The 21,373-nt window shown below is 46.5% G+C and overlaps 1 protein-coding gene across 1 annotated transcript; it reads right to left on the bottom strand.

The window, feature by feature from the left end:
- Positions 1–368: 368 nt before the first annotated feature.
- Positions 369–8,678, bottom strand: LOC125757707 (NPC intracellular cholesterol transporter 2 homolog a-like). The gene is made up of 4 exons (XM_049413617.1): positions 8,546–8,678; positions 5,931–6,029; positions 2,782–2,957; positions 369–752 (listed from the first exon to the last, which is right to left on the bottom strand). The coding sequence occupies exons 1-4, from the start codon at positions 8,658–8,660 to the stop codon at positions 669–671; spliced, it is 474 nt and encodes a 157-aa protein (XP_049269574.1). The 5' UTR covers positions 8,661–8,678; the 3' UTR covers positions 369–668.
- Positions 8,679–21,373: the final 12,695 nt, after the last annotated feature.

Below are 21,373 nucleotides of genomic sequence, written 5' to 3'. Positions count from 1 at the left end.
CGTAAGTTGTCTATAGAAAGTGGAGATGAATTATTACCGACTCCAGCCCGTTACACGAAAAGAAAAAAGAATGAAAACAAAGCAACAATCATCACCAAACTGAACACAAGCCGCTCACGTGAGACGAACGCGATCGCTCCGTTGAGCAGAGCGCCGCTTCTAAATGTGTTCTGCGCAACCGTTTTGCACCAGCACGCCTACGCACTCCCGCACACACCTACGCCGTTCATGGCTTTTGCCGTCGACCTATACGCACTGCAAGCGTACCGAGGTCTGGTCATGCGCCATTTTTGTATTTTGGCCCCCCACACGTAACGAATGCAGTAGATTGTAATCTTTCAGATCACTCTAAACGTGTTGTAGATGTGTTTTATTCGTGTCAATAACGTTCCACTTTCATCACTGTACACTCTTTTATGTTTTTACATAAAAGCAGCGGTCCTTCCGGCCACGTCTGCACACTTTACAGTGATCACTGCCGTAACTAACGACACGCAGCTCTTTGTTGAACCTTCTGTTGCCGTCGTCGCAGATGCGGTCTATTGTCTTTTGTGTCCACGATCTTTTTTTTTTTTTTGTCGCGGCCCTGCTGTCGTGGCACACTACACTGCGCGCTTTTTGAACTGCCGTAGTTCAACGTTGCTTCCCGTAGCCGGATCTCTCGTCGGTCACATGATGTGTATGGGGAACTCGACGCAGGCTAATACGTCTCCTCCTTTGCCGCTCACTTGGAACACCGCGAGAATCTCCATCTGCGAAGCCGGAAATGCAACACGTGCCACTTACAGTGGTGTAGCGCCACATCAAAACACTTGATGGCGACGCCTGATAATAACTTCCAATGCACTAAACACCAGTACACCGTGTACTTGAGGTAGTACGTGCATGATATAACAAAACTCAAAGGGTCCCTTATGTTCCGTGGGCCATACGGGCAGATACCTAGACGAGGTCTACATGAACATGCCAATAATGTACGTAATGGTAAAGCAAGCTTCCTGGCACTGTATGTGAGCACGTGTGGGTGCACTCCGCAGTTCCAGTGGACCACAGTCATCTATGGTCCACTGGAACTGGAGGCAGCTCAGATGGTGCGAGAGAGGAGCAGGTGCGTTAGCAAACCGTCGGTAGCGCTACCTGACAGGGAGCTCTGTTTCTTGGAATACGGGGGTTTGCGCAGCAGGCCACTGTGATTGTTAATGCTGTCTTTGCTGCTTTCGTGTCAGTGCATTTTTTTTTGTTCTTTTTTTTGTAACTATTCGCACAGGCACTTATACGACGCGTTCATGTTGATAAAATTCAGTTGGAAGTCAGCGCGTGTCCTGTATGTTTGCTTTTCGTAGCCGTGCTTTTTTGCGCTGTTTATCTTCAGTATTAGTAACCAACTAGCCCAGTCAGCTACTTTATTAAGTTCCTCATGCATTCGCCTAATACGACTCGAAGGCGAAAGTCATCTTTTTCTACTCAGTCGATGTATTGATCATGCACAAAGTACCACCGGTCAGATTCTGTCACGCAGATGTTGGAGTCATGTGAACTGGAACCACTAGAAGCACGAAGGCAAAAGAACCGGCTTAATGTTTTTTTTTTTTTTTGATGCTGCATGGACAGCTAAAAATTAACAAAGATGAGTACTTGAAGCTGCCAGGGAAACGAAGCAGTCGTGTTAATCACAATTATGTTTTACTACCATATTTCGCTCGCAGTGATGTGTTTCGTTATTCTTTTTTCCCAGCTGTGATTGAACTTTGGAATGCGTTACCAAGCTTTGTGGTAAATGCAAGTGATGTTTGCCAATTTGAAAAATCTATAGACATCTATTAAAATGATTACGCTGCCACTTGACATGCCTGTTTGTTTGGTTTGTTTGCATCTATTTCTACTCTCCCTGTAAGAACCCTCAACAGAGGGTTGACAGTATAAATAAATAAATAAATAAATAAATAAATAAATAAATAAATAAATAAATAAACAAAGCCCCTGCCCCCCTCCGATAGCTTTCTGTGTCTAACGTGATTTTGCACTGCCCCCAGGATCGGAGGCATTTCAAGCCTTCTGCATCTCACAGGCCTGGTTTTGCACTGCCTCCGTGATCGGCCCCTTTGACCAAGCGATGATGGCATGTGATGACGTCATGACGTGATGCCACGTTATGTGACGCCATGATGACTGCCTGATGACGTCACCAATTTCGGCGATATGTGACAACATGATTACGTCATACGGGGACTTCATCACATGATGATATCGTGCATCACTCGTGTTGGCGCCGACGGTCAATTTTCTCGTTTGATGAGGCATCTAAGGCTTTCACCTAAATAAACTAAACAAATTTATATAGTCGGCATTGAATAAATGAATGATCTGATCCTATTTCATGTAGCTTTTTCGTTTATTTGGTTTATACAGATCAGCAGGCCTTCTTCCCTTGATTCGACTAGTCATCGCGAACGGCATTCCTCTCCTGCTCTCTCGCTCATCCAAGTTGAGAGGGCACGTGACGAGTCCCGTCTTCTTCTACCTCTTGCTTACCCTTCTTTTTTCTTTCATGCTTCCGCGTGGGCTTTTGTTTGAAAGTTGAGCTATTTTAACGATGTGCGTAGGCTCAGTTATGCATCGCAGATGGAACTGTCGCCGCGTAGCCTATGTAGTCTATGCAGCGAGCTTATTCGTTCGCATTGCCCAAGCCTGGTAAGGTACGATTTTCCCTCCGTGCAGTCCGTTGCTTTCATCGATCTCTCCAATTTTGAATTACGGTGCAGTGTAACCCTTTCGACTTACCTTTGGATAAATTCGGTAGACCTTGACTGCGCGCGCGACAGTGTAGTTCCGGCCTGCCTGCAGAGGGCAGTCGAGGCCCGAGCTGGTGCAGCCGTCCTTCTGGTTGAACGGCAGCGGCAGCAACACGCCGTGAGACTTGCCCATAATACCCACGCTCACGCTGGACTGGTTATTTACTGCACGAAAAAAAAAAAATGAAAATGGCCCGCAGTTCTCCGATAAGGATAATTGCAGCGCAAGAAACCGTACGCATAGAGGATAACGAGGGACACCGCGATTTGGAACAGGTTTTTTTTATTTCGTTTTTTATTTGCTGCTTTCATAATAGTGCATATGCAACGGTCTAAGCTGCGCAGTTCTAATCCGGCACAACTTCCTCGGAGATACATGTAATTTCTTATGTCATATAAACGTTAATTCGCAAACAAAATCGCACATCGCGTTTTAGAAAAATGTGTACGTTCTTATCAGGTCAAATACTCATTTACGTAAGCTAGGAAAAGCACTAAGTGCAACCGCGACAATGCAGTGTTTCTAGGGATATGGACACCTACGTATTGATCGAGGAAAATAGGTATGGCGCTAAAAGGACGGAGACGAAATGAAGACACGAACCGACAAATACGGGCGACATTACGTATTGGTGTTTGTCGCAGGGGACAGCCACTGGCGAGACTTTCAAACGATAAACCCAACGTGTCTGCACCTATGCGCATATACACCTTCAAAGGTGGCTTCCCTGTGAATAGAGTCTCAATGAGAGGAAGCCAGCTTACGTTCAATCCGCTCTGTGGGCATGTAACCTAGAACGCTGCCTCAGCAACGATATAGTTTGTGGACAATGAGAAACATACCGCGGGACAACGAGACGCTCATCAACAATAAAGTAGCAGCCAGCAAAAAAGTAGTGTAGCACTGCAAACAGAACGTGCAATAAATGCATGAATTACTAATCCGAACTGCATAGAAGACTACAGTGAAAAGTTGCGATCATCAACTGCTTTAATTTTAGCACTTGAAACTAAATTAATTTCCAAAGAACACGCTGTACAGGACATGACCAGTATAATAGATTGTGTAGTAAGAGCTTTATTAAGGTCCTGTGCAGCCTGCACATACTGTTTCAGACTTCAGAGGTAAAAAGCTTTGCCTTCACCGATAACCATCGATTGAACCCGTAGTGCTCTACATAAGCGCTATCTGACCACTTGCACTCTGTCATTTTTTTTAACCGATTGTTAACTGCTGGCTGGCAAACAGAATACCTGTATCACCAACATATCTGCATTTGCTGCTATACGTCTCCGTTAAACTCGGCCATCAATGTGATGATGTGATGCTGCGACGAATCGATGCCCTGAGGCGGCTGCTATCTCGCTCAACACTCTTGTGGCGAGAACAGCTGTGCAACTCATGTCTGCCGTACACAGCCTCCTGGCTGCGATCCAGTCGCGTGAACGCCTCTCCTCAAATATAAAAATTTCAACAGCTTTCTTCATAATCATCCTACTCGCCACCTCACCTTCATCCTCCTTATCTTATCGGCTACATTCCCTCAAACCCACTTTCCAGCGTGGATCCATCAGGACAGAGTCGCAACACTCAGGCCGACCGCTCTGACGTTATACCACGGAAGTTCGTCTTTCTAGACCTTTCTTTTGGCTTTTCTGTGCAATGATGTGCGTTCTCTACACTAAAAGCACACAACACACTCGTTTGCAAAAAAAAAAAAAAAAAGCAGCTTCATACTAGTGGTGCCAAGCCTGAAGGAAGTACAGATCTGGGCAGGCTTATTTGTTTCTCTTCGGTTTTCTCTTTCTTTCCTCCTCTTCTTTCCTTTTCTCTTTTTTCCGTTTCTTTTCTGTCCTTCTTTCTCTCTTTATTTCTATTTATTTCTTCCTCTCTCTTTGTCTGTTTCTTTCTCTTGCTCTTTCTATTTTTCTTCCTATTTTTTTTTCTTTCTTTCTCTCTCTTTCTATTTCTCGCTTGCTTCCTGTTTCTTTTTCTATTTTTATACGTGGTTTTGCCTGAGTTATGCCAAGCGACGACGGCATACGACAGCCCGGGCCCCTAAAGTGCTCCGCACTTATCATCATCAAGGCGCTCGAAGAACAAGAGGTAGAAGACTTCTTGGCGCAAGCGCGTGCTCGATATGCTACAGATGGCTATGCTATTCGTGGTTTTGCCTGCGTTACGCCAAGCTACGACAGTATACGATGACAGCATACGACAGCATACGACAGGCCGGGCCCCTAAGATGCTCCGCACTTAAAAAATTACCTGGCTTCTTGAAGTGCTGTCCCGCACTTCAAGACCCTTATTGCTTTCAAGCGTATTTCTTCATTAGAGTGATCACGACGTCTATCAATGGTGCTTGCTTCTTTGACGTTGTTCGGGTACTCAAAGCAGTTCAAAAAAGGCCAAAGAACATGGAGCGCTCAGGTTTATCCCTTACAAACGTTTCCAGCGTCATCACGAGAAAATATATGCTTCATGTATGACAATAAGCTCATAAGAAAGATAATCGAAGCTGATAATATTTCGATATTAGGTCCCGAATGCATTAGCACCCCATCAGCTTTTTTGTACATGAGTGGTGGCCTTGCGCCAGCATACAAAAACCGTGGTCTGGGACAATGGATACATATTTATGGTTAGGGCTTTGTGTGTCGCCTTGTTCTTCCCTTCGTGTTCGTTTCCTCTACGCCAGGGGTCGGCAACCTGCGGCCCGCGAGCCGCATGTGTCCCGGGGGCAGTATCAGGCGGCCCCCGGCACGACGTCGCCCCCCCCCTCCTCTTGTCCCTTCCTATCTGAAGGCCGACATGGAATTTTTTACCTTAAGCGGGATTAGACAGGAAGAAAGAAAGATTGTCTCCATTTGGCATTGTGCCCCATCTTCACACTTCGCCAGAATTTAGCCAAAATTTAGCCAAAACTTAGACAGTTTTGCACATTGTCAATTCGCCGAATTTTTTCTCTTTGCCCGCAAAGCCCCCCTCCCGATTTGACGTCCGGTTCCCGCCGTATCGGCTTCATGCAACTTGGCCTTCCGCCTCGAAAGGCTGCCGAGCCCTGCTCTACGCTATTCAACCTGAACACCACGAACCAACAATCCCGAATTTTCACTATCTCGGAAAACAAATCTTACCGCTGTGAAAGTCCATCTCGATCTTCGCCGATCGGCCTTTCTTAAATGTGCAAGGCAGCTTTTCGCAGGGGTCCACGCGAACTTGTAGCACATCGCCCCCTGTGTCAGATGAAAGAAGACAATAAATATTTTTCAAAGCGCATGCTGGTAATTTGTTTTATAACTTCCATGGTATCGCAGAATACGCTTTAAGTAGAAGCGTTACATTGTGTGCCAATTAAAATAACCAAAAACCCACCAAAAGCTTCCAGAGCTCAAGCTGTTACGTTTTACATATATGTTTGCATTAGTTCTAAAAATTAATTGCAGAATATGAAAAGCAATAATACCTTACTCATGCCACGGACAACATTAGACCGACAATGGGCGTTGCATATACGGAGCAGATCAGGCACGTAGCCAGGATTTTTTTTCGGGGGGGGGGGGGGGGGGGGCAAGGCCTAATTGTTCGAAAGAAAGTCTTTCCATGGCAAAAATAAAACAAAAGTTGCCCGGGAATGTAGAAGGCCGGAAAAATTTCAAGGGGGGGGGGGGGCGGGCCCCCCGGGCCCCCCCCTTGCCTACGTGCCTGGAGCAGATAATGTCCGCCTAAACGTGATGGACGTCACTTACGTATTGAACACATAAATGCGAAAGTAATTGAAATAATCGTCCTGTCTCTAAAGTTACACAGAACCAGGGCACAACAGGATAGTTACATCTACCGTGCAATATGATCCTTGTATGCCCTTTGCCGTACTAAAGGTGCTTATCGTCACAAATCGATAACGAGGATAGTACGCAAAGGAGGTCTCTTGAATTGTGACGATAACCCCGTGTGGTTATGATGACCACAGTCAACAAGTGCAGTTAGCGACGTCCGAAGGTCGTAACCAGAGTACGGACGCATGCCACAGTTTAACGTACGTCGACGTGTTTTAGTAATACAAATCTGATTAGGTCGAGTACTGGAAGAAGAGTATATAAAACTTTATTGGCATATGTGTAGACGTCGCGGGCTCGGCGCTGTTGCCATATATGTTTGTTTTACGTCCTCTTAGATTGCATGGAAGATGTTGATATTCTTGTTTTCGAGAGGTCTGAGCTGCTTTTCATCTTCTCCGAGGTCATCGCACCGTAAGTCATCAATAAAGGTTCAGCAAGTAATCTTTTTATAGCCTCTTTTTTTTTGCGCACGTAATTTCATGCGCGCGGCGTCGGGATAAGCAGACGCGCATTGCCTTACACACAGCATTGATTGCTCTGCATGACTGGGTCGACTGCTGCACAGCGAGAACGAGCACTGCAATGGGAACCCCAATCACTATATTAATATTTTATAACATGTCTAGATTCGGTGCGCCAACAAGTAGATGTCAAGGTCGGCTGACCCGTTCCACAACATGGCTACACATAGTAATGTACAGACAGCCTCGCCTACAACACTGTCTGGTGTTATTGGTGCAAAAGTATAGTTTCATGCGACAACACGTTGAGGGGCAGTCTTATAGAGGAAAATAATAGTAAGCGAGTTCGGCAAGCGCCAGCACATAAACGGGAGACCAGAAGTAGGCAGGCATCGCATGGGTGAAGGTAGTACCATATATAGTATAGTATAGGATCCTAGAACCGTTTCAAATCAAATCAAATGTTCGCTCAGTTGGCGCACATGCGATATAACACGGTAGTTGGAGAGGCCTCGCTCATCCGTCGAAGTCCGCAAGGAAGGCTCCGTGTTTAATATTAACGCGATAGCGTTAATATTAAAGAGACTCCAGTATCGGCATCGGCGTCGGTTTTGTCTGTGAGCAGAAAATCACGATGGATGCAAAGAATAAAAATAAGGGGTTCGAGCCGTTATATTCGGGCGTTCTGCCACAGAGCCACGCCAGTGCTTGAAACTGCTTCGAAAAAAGAAAACAAAACGGGCATCGTGGAATGCGAGCAGTCGCGTTAACAAATGTCGTATTGCGTGGCAGAAACATGGAAATTGCGCCAGGCATCACACCAAGTCAATTGCGCGACGATTGGGTGGTTTAAAGGCCCACCCGTTACAAAGCGCTCAGTCATGACTGATCGTCATCAGCCATAGGCGTGCGCAGGGTTCATGGGGGCGAAGGTTGGTCACAGCGCCCCCCCTCCCAATTATGTCAATGTATGGCGGTGACATTGCGCCCCCCCCCCCCGAGTTGCCGCGCCCCCCTCCCGATTATGTCAATGCGTGGGGCTGACTTTGCGCCCCTCTCTTAGGTGATTAGGGGGGCGGGGGCGGCCGCCCACCCTCCTGCCCCCCCTGTGCGCACGCCTATGTCATCAGCCACAACACCAACAAAGTGTGAAGTACGTATTGGCTTACCGACGCGTAGTGGGTACTTTGTTACTTCGGAAAATGATGAATAATGGCGTAGTGAGCACTTCACAACTCTACTCGCAGTGGACCCCGGATAGTTTAAAACGGCGAATGTGACTTGCACAGACGTTCCTTTCCTCGCGGCACAGTCGAAGTGTCCAATGAGAAGCGAAGCATGACAAGCACATGAGAAAGCGATATGAACGGGGCCCGATTACGCTACCGCGTTCCACTCTTGAATGCGAAGCTCAAGCGTCCTCCAAGTTTTTATCGCGTAGATACCTACCGCAGGAAGTGAAATCCACGACGCTGAAGGTGGCCTCCGCCAGCGAGGCCGTGAAGAGGACGGAAAACGCCCCCAAGAGCGTCGGCGTCCACGCTGCCGAGTTCCGATCGGCCATCGCTACACGTCGAAACGCGCGCGCGATAGGCCTCGGAGAGCTTCTTGCTCCGAAGGCAGCGCGCTGAAGGAGTTACGCGCGCCTGTATTCTCGCTTTTTGAAGCTGGCGGCCGTAATTTGAACCCTGTCATTGCGGAGTCACCGCGTGACGCACGTGAGTAACACTAAAGGCCGCGGCGGCTGTCGTCAGCGAGGACGTTCTTTTGTCGGCGCCACGAGGAGAGAGCGAAATAAAGACGTAGAAGTTACCTAGCGCAGCGAACGGACGGCTCGCGGACTCCGGATCCTAAACTTTGGGATAGGATAAATGAACCGCCTATGTAGACCTTCAGCTTTGGGTGCCACGTGGCAGCGACTTACGCATTGGACTTTGATTGTCACCCTCTAGAATCGTACGTTAGGAAGTCGACACGGCGCTATTTGTCTAAGTCAGATGCAGCGTGTTATGAGCATTGTTTATTCAGAAGGAAATAAAGTGTATCTTTGTTTTCATTCTAGAAATGTTAAACCTCTGTCAAACTGTTCCCTTTATACGCGGAAGTCTACTGTGTTAGATAGCAGTAGCAGCAGTACACATTTTGTTACGTCTTATCTCTTTATGCTTCGTTTGTTTAGTCATCTCGGTTTTCTTTGCTTAATTCTTTCTGTTTTCTTGGTGTTTATCATAATCAGAAAACGACAGTGCCATCATCATACCCTCTTTCAGAATGTAAAATGGAACACGTTGTCTTAAAACGATGTCTTTAAAAAATGGCCATGCAATCGCTGCACACAATCGCGTTTCTTTTAGCAACACGAGATACTTACACTTCGTTAAAAAAATAAGATGCGAAAAAAATATACAAGCAAGTTCGAAAATACAGAAGACGTTTTCAACCTTGAATAATCAGAGCCCAAATTAAAGCACAGAGGCTTCTTACGACAAAAATTGAGTTGATGGTTATAACAACGCACTTTAAACATTGTCCCATTTTTAATAAAGAACATGGTTTCATATTTAATTCTCCTAGGACACATGAAACATGCGATTATGACTATCCGATAAGACATTCGAGAGGTGCAATTAGTAATTTTCAGCAAAAAGTGCAATTTAGCCACACAACTTTAAGTTCTGCGCACATATCAACCATGTCTTCTCACCACTTTCGCCATATATAAAAGTGTCACTCCCAAGAGCTCAAAAAAAAAAAAAGGCCAAAGATATTGCAACGTTCACATAATCCGCAATAACCGCTTTTGGAAACACTTGTACGAATAAGTGACAGCAAATAACGTAACTACATCAGATGCTTCAGACTTGTATAGGCACATGATTCTCAATCATGTTAAAAGACCGGGCGTGCGAAAAACGGACACACGAGAGAAATCAAGACAACACAAACGAAGAGTTATCCCTCACGTAACCCCCCACGCGTGCCGTACAGATAAGTGTCGCCTCTTGCCTGGCATGCGCAGGTAAGTTTGTGTGCCTACTTTCTTTTCCGCCGCTGTGCGCCTTTTCAGTTGTTAGTCGGCGTTTGTCTTGTGTTGGCTTCTATCAACTATCTCAGCTCTCTGTTATTCGAAGCATCACCCTTAACGTCGCCGGCCCCTGAGTGTTCCAATATTTGTTCCACGACCGTTTGTCCCAGAGAACCCTGAAACATTGAATTCACGACTGTCCAACACATTCTAAAACTTTGCATTAATACCTTACTGAAACATTTTACTAAGTTGGCCGATGGTTGACGCACACAGCCTAAACTTCGTACGCGCGCCGGCCATATTGTGATATCGCTTTAAGAACTTATGCAGTGCCATTTGCACATCTCCGAACATAGTGGTCAGGCATTCCGCGCAGCTCTTGAAACAGGCCAGCTCTATAGAGCCCTCTCATATAGTTATGATTACTTGTAGTGTTTAATGCCACCGAGGAAACAAGCGTGCTTCGTTTAACCCGTGAAAATAGGTAGAACATGAGTATCCAGTAAATTATTCGCAAAGCGGGCAATTAACGCAGAAAAATTAAACTGCTTCCTCGCACCACTATACACCATATCTCAACATCACTCACACACGTTCTCCACTTTTCCTTTTCTTCAGTACAGAGTGATAGGCTTGAATACACGAGCTCAGGCGAGTCTCTCTGACTCTCACTTTCTCGCTCTCTGTTTCTCCCAATATTTAGCTACGCATATCCCCTATCAAGTCCAATATCTATATTTTTTAATATATGCTCAGTGCACCATTTCGTGCTTCAGGGGCATGTCTGGAATGCTTGCATGTAAAGCTTTCGCTTCTCTGTATCGAAAACGAAGGTGATAACTGAAAGAGAAAACAGAAGTAGTCGCATCTTTTGTGGGCTTTGAAGGAAAGAAGATGACTTTTAAGGGCTCGTTTTTCTTTGTTAGACACAATATTAATGAGAACTAGCACACAATAATGCCGAGGAAGGTATAGGGGAGGTTATTTGTAGTAATTAGGGTATAAATGTGAAGAAAGTAAAGTGGACGAAAAGATAAGTTGCCGCCGGTAGGGACCGAACCTGCGACTTTCGAATAACGCGTCCGATGCTCTACCACTGAGCTTTGTTAGACAAATGGAGCTTTGTTAGTCGAATGCAGCCGATGAGTTGACCAAACGATGGCCCTATACAAAACAATTTTACTCTTGTTCCTGACGCTGCCAACTTCGCGGAAGCTATTAAAACGCCGCTGGGGAAGGATCACCGCATGACAACGACACTGCGATGAGATCTGAAGATAGCACAGCGCATCCGACATAGGGTCTCGCCCTACATAAGATGTGCTTAGCATACATCGGCGGCAATTAGATAGGAGTCGGCCAATGAAATGTCGCCGGCACATTACACCGTTGGACACTCCGACGTGCTCGTTGCTATGGTGGTTGAGGTTAGTTATAGTGGAGGCAGCGATTAGCTAGAGCAGTAATTTTCGCAGGAGGGGCGTGAACGCTGTACGTCTGAAACTACCCAAGCGGACATAGCCACTTCGGTTTATTAAATGTTGTTGGGTAGGCGGCTTTTCGGTGGCCTGCTTCGCACCGCACAATTCACTTAATAAACAAAAACGACCGCTTAGCGGATAGCTGCCCATGCGTCGTTCGTGGAGAAGAGATGATGAGACCGGAGTCATAAGTTCATAACCACAACTAATTTGGGTTAGCGTTGATCTGTTTGTCATTCAACAATGGGCCTAGAGAGAACGAAGCCGAGAATTCAGAGGTATGCAAAGTGGACTTCTAAAATGCAAGATGCGGGATCACGGTGTTGGTTGGAAAATAGTTAGGACCGATAGTTTTTATCGCCACGGTGAAACCGATACGAAGAGCTTCATCGCTGCTTCCCATATTGTGCAGCTCTGATCCGGCGTAAAATACCGCCAATACAGAATGAAAGAAAGCGACCAAGCACGCGCTCCTTCTCAGAATGTCATTCTTAAGATGGATGGATGGAAAAACTTTATTATGGTCTCTCTGAACGCGCTCTAGCACGTTGCGGGCCGCTCCCACGTCGGAACAGAAAGACCAAGTCTCTCTGCTGCGTCGCGGGCCCGTTGGACTGCCCATACCTGTTCTTCGAGCGCGGAGCTGGTAATAGCAGCCTCCCATCTGGCAGTGCCCCGCGTTTTAAATGCGAATGCATTTCTTAGTCGGGGGTTGTCCTGCGTCCCTGGCCGGCGTGCGCACAGATCTCTCCGCGCGCGCTCCTCCTCGCCCCTAGCAACAGCTGCGCCGCGCCTAGCAACCGCGGCAGGTGGTGAGCGGCGGAGGGTAAGGGAGAGGAGGAGCGCGCGGGCGTGTGATGGCGCTCGCATCGCGGTGCAGCGTTATAAAGGGGACGCTCATAGCACCCATCCATCCATCCAGCGGAGGGTAAGGGAGAGGAGGAGTGTACCCGGTGAGGGCGCTCGCATCGCGGAGCTCGCTCGGCGGAGAGAGAGCTCGGGCGCTCCTCCCTGCGCGCTCGGACCTATATGTATCATGCAGGGAGCGCGCGCTTTGGTGTCTTGATAGCGATGGAAGTCGGTGAAGTCGAATCTCTCGCGGCAACGATACCACTAGGACGAAGTGTAACACAATGCAACTCGAGCATTACGCCTCTACGTGCACACTCTCGTCTCTCTTCATTAATTAATCGCACACTCATCGGGTGCACCCAAATGCATTCGCATTTCCTCACGATCCCCTTCGGGGAGGTGCGGCTTTTTTTAAGATGCTGCAAAACAAAAGACGTCAGTAAAATAAACGGCATTTCTGTGCAGTCCGGTAGCCAATTAAGTTCGCTTGTTCGGCTTATACGCGCCCTACAGGGGAGAGAAACAGGTTGCAGAGGTTGAGTCAACGTCAACTGGTGACGTTGACTCCCTCCCCTCTTCGGCAATCGCGTGAATGCAGTGTATACTACATGTCAGACTACATGCATTCCCCTAGTCAATTCGTTTTCACTCGGATTCCATTATCTTATCTAAATAAGCGGAGGTGAAACACGACCAAAATTTGGCGCCTCTGCCGTGCATTTTCTCTGAGAATCGCGCGACGCGATGGCTGAACGCTCGGAAGGCCCTGAAATTCGAGCGCACGATCGAATTCGGCGAGACTCGATGCGACCGAAGGCATGTGTTTACAGAACGCGTCATTGAGGTCAAATTTCGTTCGGAGTCCCTATTGTAGACACGCGTGGCAATTCATCAAATGTACCGCGCTTGACTCACGTGTATAACCGGCGATTTGCCTTTCACAAGGAAACTTGCTGTTGTATATAACGTTTTGTTTTTCGCTATACTTTATAAGACGAGCAAAATGACGACGAATATGGTGATCGTGTTCTAGTATTCTTTACTTTCTTGAAGTAGGGTTGCCACCTGCCCGGTTTTGGACCGGTCCGGCCGGTTTTTTAAACTGTGGGCCGGTTGCCGGTCCGCACCTATAAGACCGGCCATCATTGGGCGCTTTCTTGGCCATCGTATCGCGATTATTTATTTTATTTTGCATTTTATAAGCGTAAATGCAGCAACATTGAAGACACTAAATATTTTTCATCAGTCACCAAAACCATTTCTATCTTGTGCTCATAAAAGCTCGAAGTAATTGTTCCCTCCAAATACATCTATCATTTAACAAGAATGAAAAATCAACATCAGTGGTCACGTGTTGCACCAGGAGCGTTAATTCTCCACCTTCGAAGCAGCGAAAATTACGTCAGTGTCTGTTCCGAAAGACTAGAGACCTCAACCTCAGAACGAGAGCTGGCTCCTGGCTGTGGATGACATGAATTAATAATAACTGCTGGGGCATTACGTCCTAAATTAACGGCATATATGTAGACGCCATTCATATTTATGCCAACAGAATAGGTCGTTAGGTCTATGTTTTTTTTGTTGTTTTTTTTTTGTGCATGTACGTTATGTTGACTTCTGACTAGGCAAGCCAATACATGGTGTAGAGTGTCAAAGACTAAACATGGCGTCTTTTTTTTTTTTTCAGCAAAAATTTAACCACCTGTATAAGCAACTCCCCCCCCCCCCCACCCCATCCTGAAGATGGATGGATGGATAAACTTTATTATGGTCCATCGGAACGCGCCCAGCACGTTGCGGGCCGCTCCCACGTCGGAACAGAAAGACCAAGTCTCTCTCCTGCGTCGTGGGCCCTTTGGACTGCCCATAGCTGTTCGAGTCCGGAGCTGGTGATAGCAGCCTCCCATTTGGACGGCGTAATGAATTCGCCGCCGCGTCACGCGGGGCACCGCCAGAGCATGTTCTAGATTGGCTATATCCGCGCATAATGAAGCAGGTTTTTTAAATGCGAAGCATTTCTCAGCGAACTTCTGCGACTTTGAGCATATCTATCTCTATCTATCTATCTATCTGTCTGTCTATCTATCTATCTATCTATCCGCCTACGACATTGTGCTCGCATGATCGGTATGGCGTAACATATGACTGTATGACGAACATAAATGACTGGTCATAACATGAAATTCATGACATGCATGTCATGAACGGCATGATTTACATGCCACAGTCTTAGTGCTCTTGCGGCCGTTTCGTTAACGTGATGTACTACAACATTGGTGTATGGCGTGACAAGAGTGTATGACGGACATAAGTGACAGATGCTAACGTGCAAATCATGTCAAGTACAGCATGACTAACATGCCACGCTCATAGTGCGCTCGCAGCCGTTTCGCTAGCTTGATATACACCAAAATTGGTATGACGCGACGTGACTGTGTGACTAACATCAATAACAGGTGGTAAGATGAAAACCATGACACTCGTGTACAACATGACTAGCATGCCACGCTCATAGAATGCTCGCGGCCATTTCGCTAGCTTGATATGCACCAAAATCGGTATTGCGCGACATGGCTGTGTGACGATTACATTGCACAGCATACGGGCCTCTACCATTTCGCCTTAACCGATATGCGACTGCCGCGGCCGGGATCGAACCCGCGACCTTCGTGTCAGCAGCAGAGCACCGTTGCCACCTATCCACCGTGGCGGACCGAATGTCTGTCTTCTCTCTTTCTTGTTAGCGGTGCAGTCCGGTTCAGCAAGGTGCAGTACGAGCCTGGCCGTCATACCTTTCACGGAAACATCACACAGGTTTCCTAGTCACCCAACCTGTCGCGTGGCAAGGCAGGTGTCGGCCAGAGACCCTGCGACTAAAGTCCCTAGATTTTTCCCTGTTGGAAAATCTAGAGACTTTACCTGCGACGATTCGGGCGAAAAGGAAGATCTTCAACATACTCGAAGCAGTCACGACGAAGGGCCGTCGTTGCTCTCCCCTTGATTTAGGGGGATTAACGTTGTTGCTGTGGATTTTACCCGTCACTGGCACCATAACCAAAAAGAAAGAGGAAAAATGGGGCGGGGGGGGTGCAGCCTTCGAAAGGAAGCCGCAGCTCTCAAGTACGACTTCACCGTGGCAGCAAGCAATGTGTTAAGGAAGGGGAGGGGGGGGGGGCGACGTGTGAAGGTTATTTTTGCAGCTATTGTTGGATCACGGCTCAGCGTCTTCAGGGGAAAGTGGCGGGAAAGGTGAACAAGCAGAGAAGAACGGTTTGAAGTTGATCTGCCTGGCCCTTTTTGCTGGACACGGCGGGGGCCCGCGGAGAGTCTAGCTGGTGTTGCGTGGAGTCTGAAGTGCAGATTATGTATTCACCAAAACCTCATTCCTTGCAGTCATGCAAGGCTTAGGTGCTTTAGCAATGTTATGTGGAAAATGTACATCGCGCAGCCAAACGGCACCTTCCGTCCAGAATCTTTCGAAGTACCGAAGCGCAGAGAAATGTGCCTTCCGAACACATTTACCACCATTTACGGCGCGGCCTGTGCCCGTTTTTGTTGAGTCGCTCAGCATAGAGACCGTGTCGTTAGCAAAGAACCCAGGCGTAGCTCATGCGGGGACAAGGTCGTCAAACTGAAGAGAAAATTTCGGTTTCTTCGGAAGAATGGCAGGGCCAGAATTTGCAGGGGAAAAGGCTTCCGCAGGTGGATGGCTTGAATTTGCCTTTGTTGGTGCTGACTGATTGCGTTCTCTTAGAAGAAATATCAGTAGAAAGGTTCCCCGACTTTTTTTTTTTTTTTTTTTGACGTCGGAATTGAAAGGAACATTCTGGAAAGTCTATGGTCACCGATGTCAGCAAAAAATAAATAAATAAATAAATAAAATAAAGAAGCACACATGGAGGAGGAGGTCTTTGGAGATGTGGGCGAGGGTGAGAGGGGGAGGGCTGGTGCCGCTTGGGGGGGGGGGGGGGGGGGCAAGTGTCCCTTGTGCACCGCCCCCTGCCGACGCCCATGGCTATATCTGATTATTTTGCCCGAGAAGTATGCTGATCACGTACACGTTCATACTGATGTATCAACTACCCTAGTGTTCGTCCGGAACAGTGGTCGTCCCAGCGAGGACGCATGAAAAGAACGCACAGGTATACAGGGTGTTTCAGCTAAAAAGCAACCAAGAATTAAAAAATTAAACATAGCCGCTACGCGTCTCCAATTAGTGCAGTACTGCTCTGAGCCACATAAAGTACGTCGGAACATTTTTTTCCAATACGGCAACTCAGCAATTAACAAAGATTGTTTACTGAACTTTTTAAATAGTAACTCTAAAGAAAAATCTTCAGTACAACAGTTGTAGCGCTCGTTTAGAAACATTGAATTTTTCAGTTTATGGTAAGATAACTCCCCGGCTTAATTTTTTTCTGACCTTTCTTTAAAGCAAGCGAATTTTAAAGAATACCACGTGACTGTCGCCTAAAGTGCAGCGCTTTTAATGCCCTCAAATGTAAGGTGAACGAATTAACAGAGGCTGGTCTGCGCAAGAAGGTCGATTGCACGGGCTACCGGTGACTGCGATGGACGCTAAATGATGGCAGGGGCGTACCGCCAATAAAAAAAAGATCTACGAAAGAGTGGCCGCCAAATGTGAATCTTCGGTCCTTCATCACGCTGTCACCCTCGCCCCTTCCAATGTGTTTCTTCATTGGTGCAAAAGAAAAGAAAAAATGCCTACGCTGCATCAAGTGCTGCCAACGGTCTCATGTGGCATATGTGTTCTGTGGCTGCCGCTTATTCGTTGAAAAATTTTTTTTGTTGTAGTTGAAACGGTATGCTCCTTTTGTCGCTTAACGTCTATTGCAGTCACCGATAGCCTGTTCATTGAAGCAGCCTTTGATAATTCGTGTAGTATGCCCTGTGGATGGGCCTACTACAGTGTTTCACTAACTCTCGTATCAATAAATGCACCTGGAGGGATTGCCATGATATTCAACAGATGAGACAGGGATATGGATATAAAGAACAAAAACACATTTATAACCTAAATTCACACTACATGAACCAGCAATGTTAGATATGTATATCTGCAGGTAAATCACAACATTTATATAAGATAGGCACAGTCTTTCCAGAAAGTATTCATGAACAAGTCTCATTGTCACAAGCAAAGGTTTAAATATCATAATTACGCTAACAGTTGACGGTGTTCATGGATGTTTTCATGATCATTGCTGCTGTAGAATAGTGTCGGGCTTGGTTGACAGCAGCAAAATTGTTTCGATAGCATATGAAGATGCGGTTCGTTGTTGCTTCACCATGCTTCGGCTGGAGACCATGATGTACAGGCTGCAAAGGAGCAAGCCGGACTAATGCGACACCACTGGTGTTCCCCTCTGGCTCAGGTATTCGGTGCTGACACTCTTCTCAAGTCATCCCCTTGCATTAAGTCGATATCTTGATTCTTCTTCAAATACGTCAACCTGCTCTCTCTCTCTCTCTCAATTTTTGTGTTTGTAGCATGCACTACCTTCTTTGCAATCTACTCTGCCCCAGCTATGCTGCATGTGCTGTTTTTTTCCTTCTTCAGTGTGCGCTTTGTCCAAACACTTCATCTTCTGTTGAACTCATTATTAATTACAGTGATGTCCTTGATAATTTCAGCTGGTAGTTTTATAGGCGCTTTTTAATGGAAATAAGTTCCCATTTAGCTGCCTGCATTTCACTTTATTTTGTACTTGTAGAAACATTATGGAAAGGCTGTTGAAGAATTATAAAAGCAAAGTGCTTCTTAGCTTCCTTCAATACTCATGTCAATCTTACTGCTGTATGTTTCCTTACACAGCAGTGACTGCATCGTGTTGCATCTAGTGGCACAGCTTTCATGTATGCAGTTACATGGCACGCACCAGCTCCACAAGTCATTCGATAAAATGAAAACAGGTGAAGTTTTTTATTTCTTTGTCTGTTAGTAATGTACATTAGCGAAAGACTGTGTCAGACCTTAGAAGGCCCGAAGAAAAGAACCTAGGGATGATTACGCTACGTTGCTGCTGACTGGACCTTGAGTCTCGAGAATACGTGAGTGCGGTCAGTGTGCAGTGGCCGAGGGTTGAGAGATGGTGACTGGGCATCTGCCCAACATCGCTCTCCAGTGGGCACCTGCACAAAAACAAGCAAGCCCGCTTGGAAAGCCTGACGATGCTGATGATGATGATAATTGACTCTCCTGAAAAAAGGTCACATCTGAACATCAATTAGCATAGCGTAACGCGGGAGAATTGAAGGAAGCAGACAAAGCATCAGGAAAGCATCACAATTTAGCTCGTCCAAAATTGCCAGCATCCACTGTTAGAGTCACAGTTAAAGAAAAATTGTTTAGTAATGTTGAGGTGTTTATTTGACGGCAATTGGCGATGATGCGCAATGGCGACAGTCAAGGCAAAACACGAACTCAAGAGCTCCGTACAGCTCCGTACAGCCAGCGCCAAAGTATTCACCCGACAGCGGTGTGCACAGCCCGTGTCATCATTTAGGACGCTCTGCACGCCGTCGAATTCATCATAATTTCTTGATGCTCTCACAACGTCATCCTGGGATGGATTTTTCTCGCCCGTCACGATGCCGTAATTCGGTGCGCACCAGCCGAAATAGAGCTCTCACCATTCCCAGATATGACGCCAGCGGACAGTCCTCTGGCTGCGACCAACACTCGTCAAAGAAACGCCACAATTCCCGCAAACTCGTCATCGGCAGTGTCAGTCTATTGCACGGTCTCGCCGACACCGTTGCACTCTTTCTCTATCTGACCGCGCTTTCACTAGGAAAGGCTTGCTGGTGCCATTTGCGACCGGTGCAAGTCACTCAAGGCGCAACCCATTACCATCTCCAAGGCTTCGTTACAGTAAGAATGTCACCCAGAATGCTATTCTAGGGCTATATTTTGCAGTGATCCACTTCACCAATCATTCTTTTCCTTCACTATCATTGGCTCATACACCACTCTGCAGCTCTTATTGGCAGATGAAAGAGATATAAGAAAGGATAATAATGTGAAGCTGGCCCCAAGTCGGGCTAGTTGGTTGACATTCATCGTAAAGGTTTTTTAACTGTGCTAACATACACGGTACAGAAGAGGAAGAAGAGTGTATGTGTGAAGACTGGACATGGCAACCGCCAAAACAAAACTACCATTACCAGGCGCCTGTCCCCACCTATATTTAACTGCGGCTAAACGTAAGCTCTATCTGATAAAGGAAAGCGGAGGAACTACCACTTGCCACAACACATGCTTTGGCAAACCTGCGTGACCAATGATGAAGATTCAACACTAGCCGAGGAAAAAATGAAGCACGCAATGCACGACGCCCACAGAAATGTTTCAAAAGTCTTAAGCAATTACCGCAGGACGAGACAATAGTGCAGTACCTGCAATTGTCCAAGGATCCTTGTGCCAACACGGGGATGACGGGCTGCAGCACGATGCCCGACACACGAAGCACCTCGAGCGCAACGTGTAGAACTGCATCATCGCACCTCGCCAGAATCGCTTTTAGCCAGCTCCCAGGCTTGGCGTCCTGGACGAGTGCGTTGGTCTGTCGTAGCACAGCCATCACCTCGTCGATGCCCTGGTATATGTTCCCTTCCAGATACTTGTCCTTCACTTTGTCTGTTGTGTGGTGAGAATGGAAGAAAAAAGAGAGTGCACCGAAGGACATTTCAGCTGGATCGTGCTTGTCCACTTCAGGAAAGATAGTGCAAACATGAAAACACAGCCACAGCTCCGCAGCTAAATTAACTATTGCAGACACACATTCGTGAAACAGCGTGGTAAGGACGTGTTGACTATGAAGGCACAAACGCCCACGTGTACAAGTGAACAATGAATTTGTTTGCTAGTTGTACACAAATGATAGTTTGTAGTGTAGTGAGCTGATACGTCTGTTGTGCTTCACCATCCCGCAAGAATTATTTTATTTTGATCAATAGGATCAAACACCCCTGGGAGAGATTACCAGATGGGCCGATTTCTGCCCAACAAATGCAGCATCTGTGATTGCTTGTACCTTTGAAATACGTGGCGCAAGGTTGTAACTGCGAAGAAACAAGAAGAGACAGTTACAACCTTCGCAGTTACAACCTTGCGCCATGTATTTCAAAGTAACGATGCACGAACTAGCCCAACATAACGTACTGATCGCTTGTAGTATAGGCATTGCATCAGGAAGAGGTTAACTTAGTTAACCTCTCTCCTACTAGTAGAAGTTAACAGTTACCTCTCCTACTAACAGCAGAAAGGTTAACTTGGTTAACCTCTCAGCTGCCTGGCTATTCTGCACTGGGGGATGAAGCAAGGACAAAAAGAATATCTGCCTGCACATTATAGCGAGAGACTGGAGCAGTAGAGCTATTTAGAAAAAGAGGTGGAGGAGAGTGAAGGACCGTTTTAAAGCAGCACAAAAGTAAACAAAAAACTTGTACACAGTTTACTCAGAAACCAGCTCTGCAGCTACAGTAAAATATTGACCCCTTTAGGATCAACCTGGCAGTACATCCTCAAGTACTCTGAAACTTGAAATTAATCTGCCCGTAGTTTTAGCATCTACTGGCTTCTTTGCTAATGCACCTGATAGAATGAGCGCACAAAAAAGGCAGTGGTGCTAGTCTCAATCCAGACCACAATGTTTCTTTTTTCAATTGCACAGCTCTTCAAATACAAAAATTGGCAGTGTGATTTTTTTCTTTAAAGGGACATAAAGAGCAAAACTATTTTTCTCCATTCATATAAGTAAAGTACTCTTTCACGATACCAAAACACCATGCTTGCTGCGGAAGACGCTTAGTAAGCGAGAAAACACGCAAAACACAATTTGGGTGGCGACGCCACATTGAAGTTTTCCGCACCATTCGCCGTGACGTCACATG

Source organism: Rhipicephalus sanguineus, chromosome 3 (genome assembly GCF_013339695.2).
Source record: "Rhipicephalus sanguineus isolate Rsan-2018 chromosome 3, BIME_Rsan_1.4, whole genome shotgun sequence".
Taxonomy (NCBI): Eukaryota; Metazoa; Arthropoda; class Arachnida; order Ixodida; family Ixodidae; genus Rhipicephalus; species Rhipicephalus sanguineus.
This window is presented reverse-complemented; position numbering and strand designations above follow the sequence as displayed.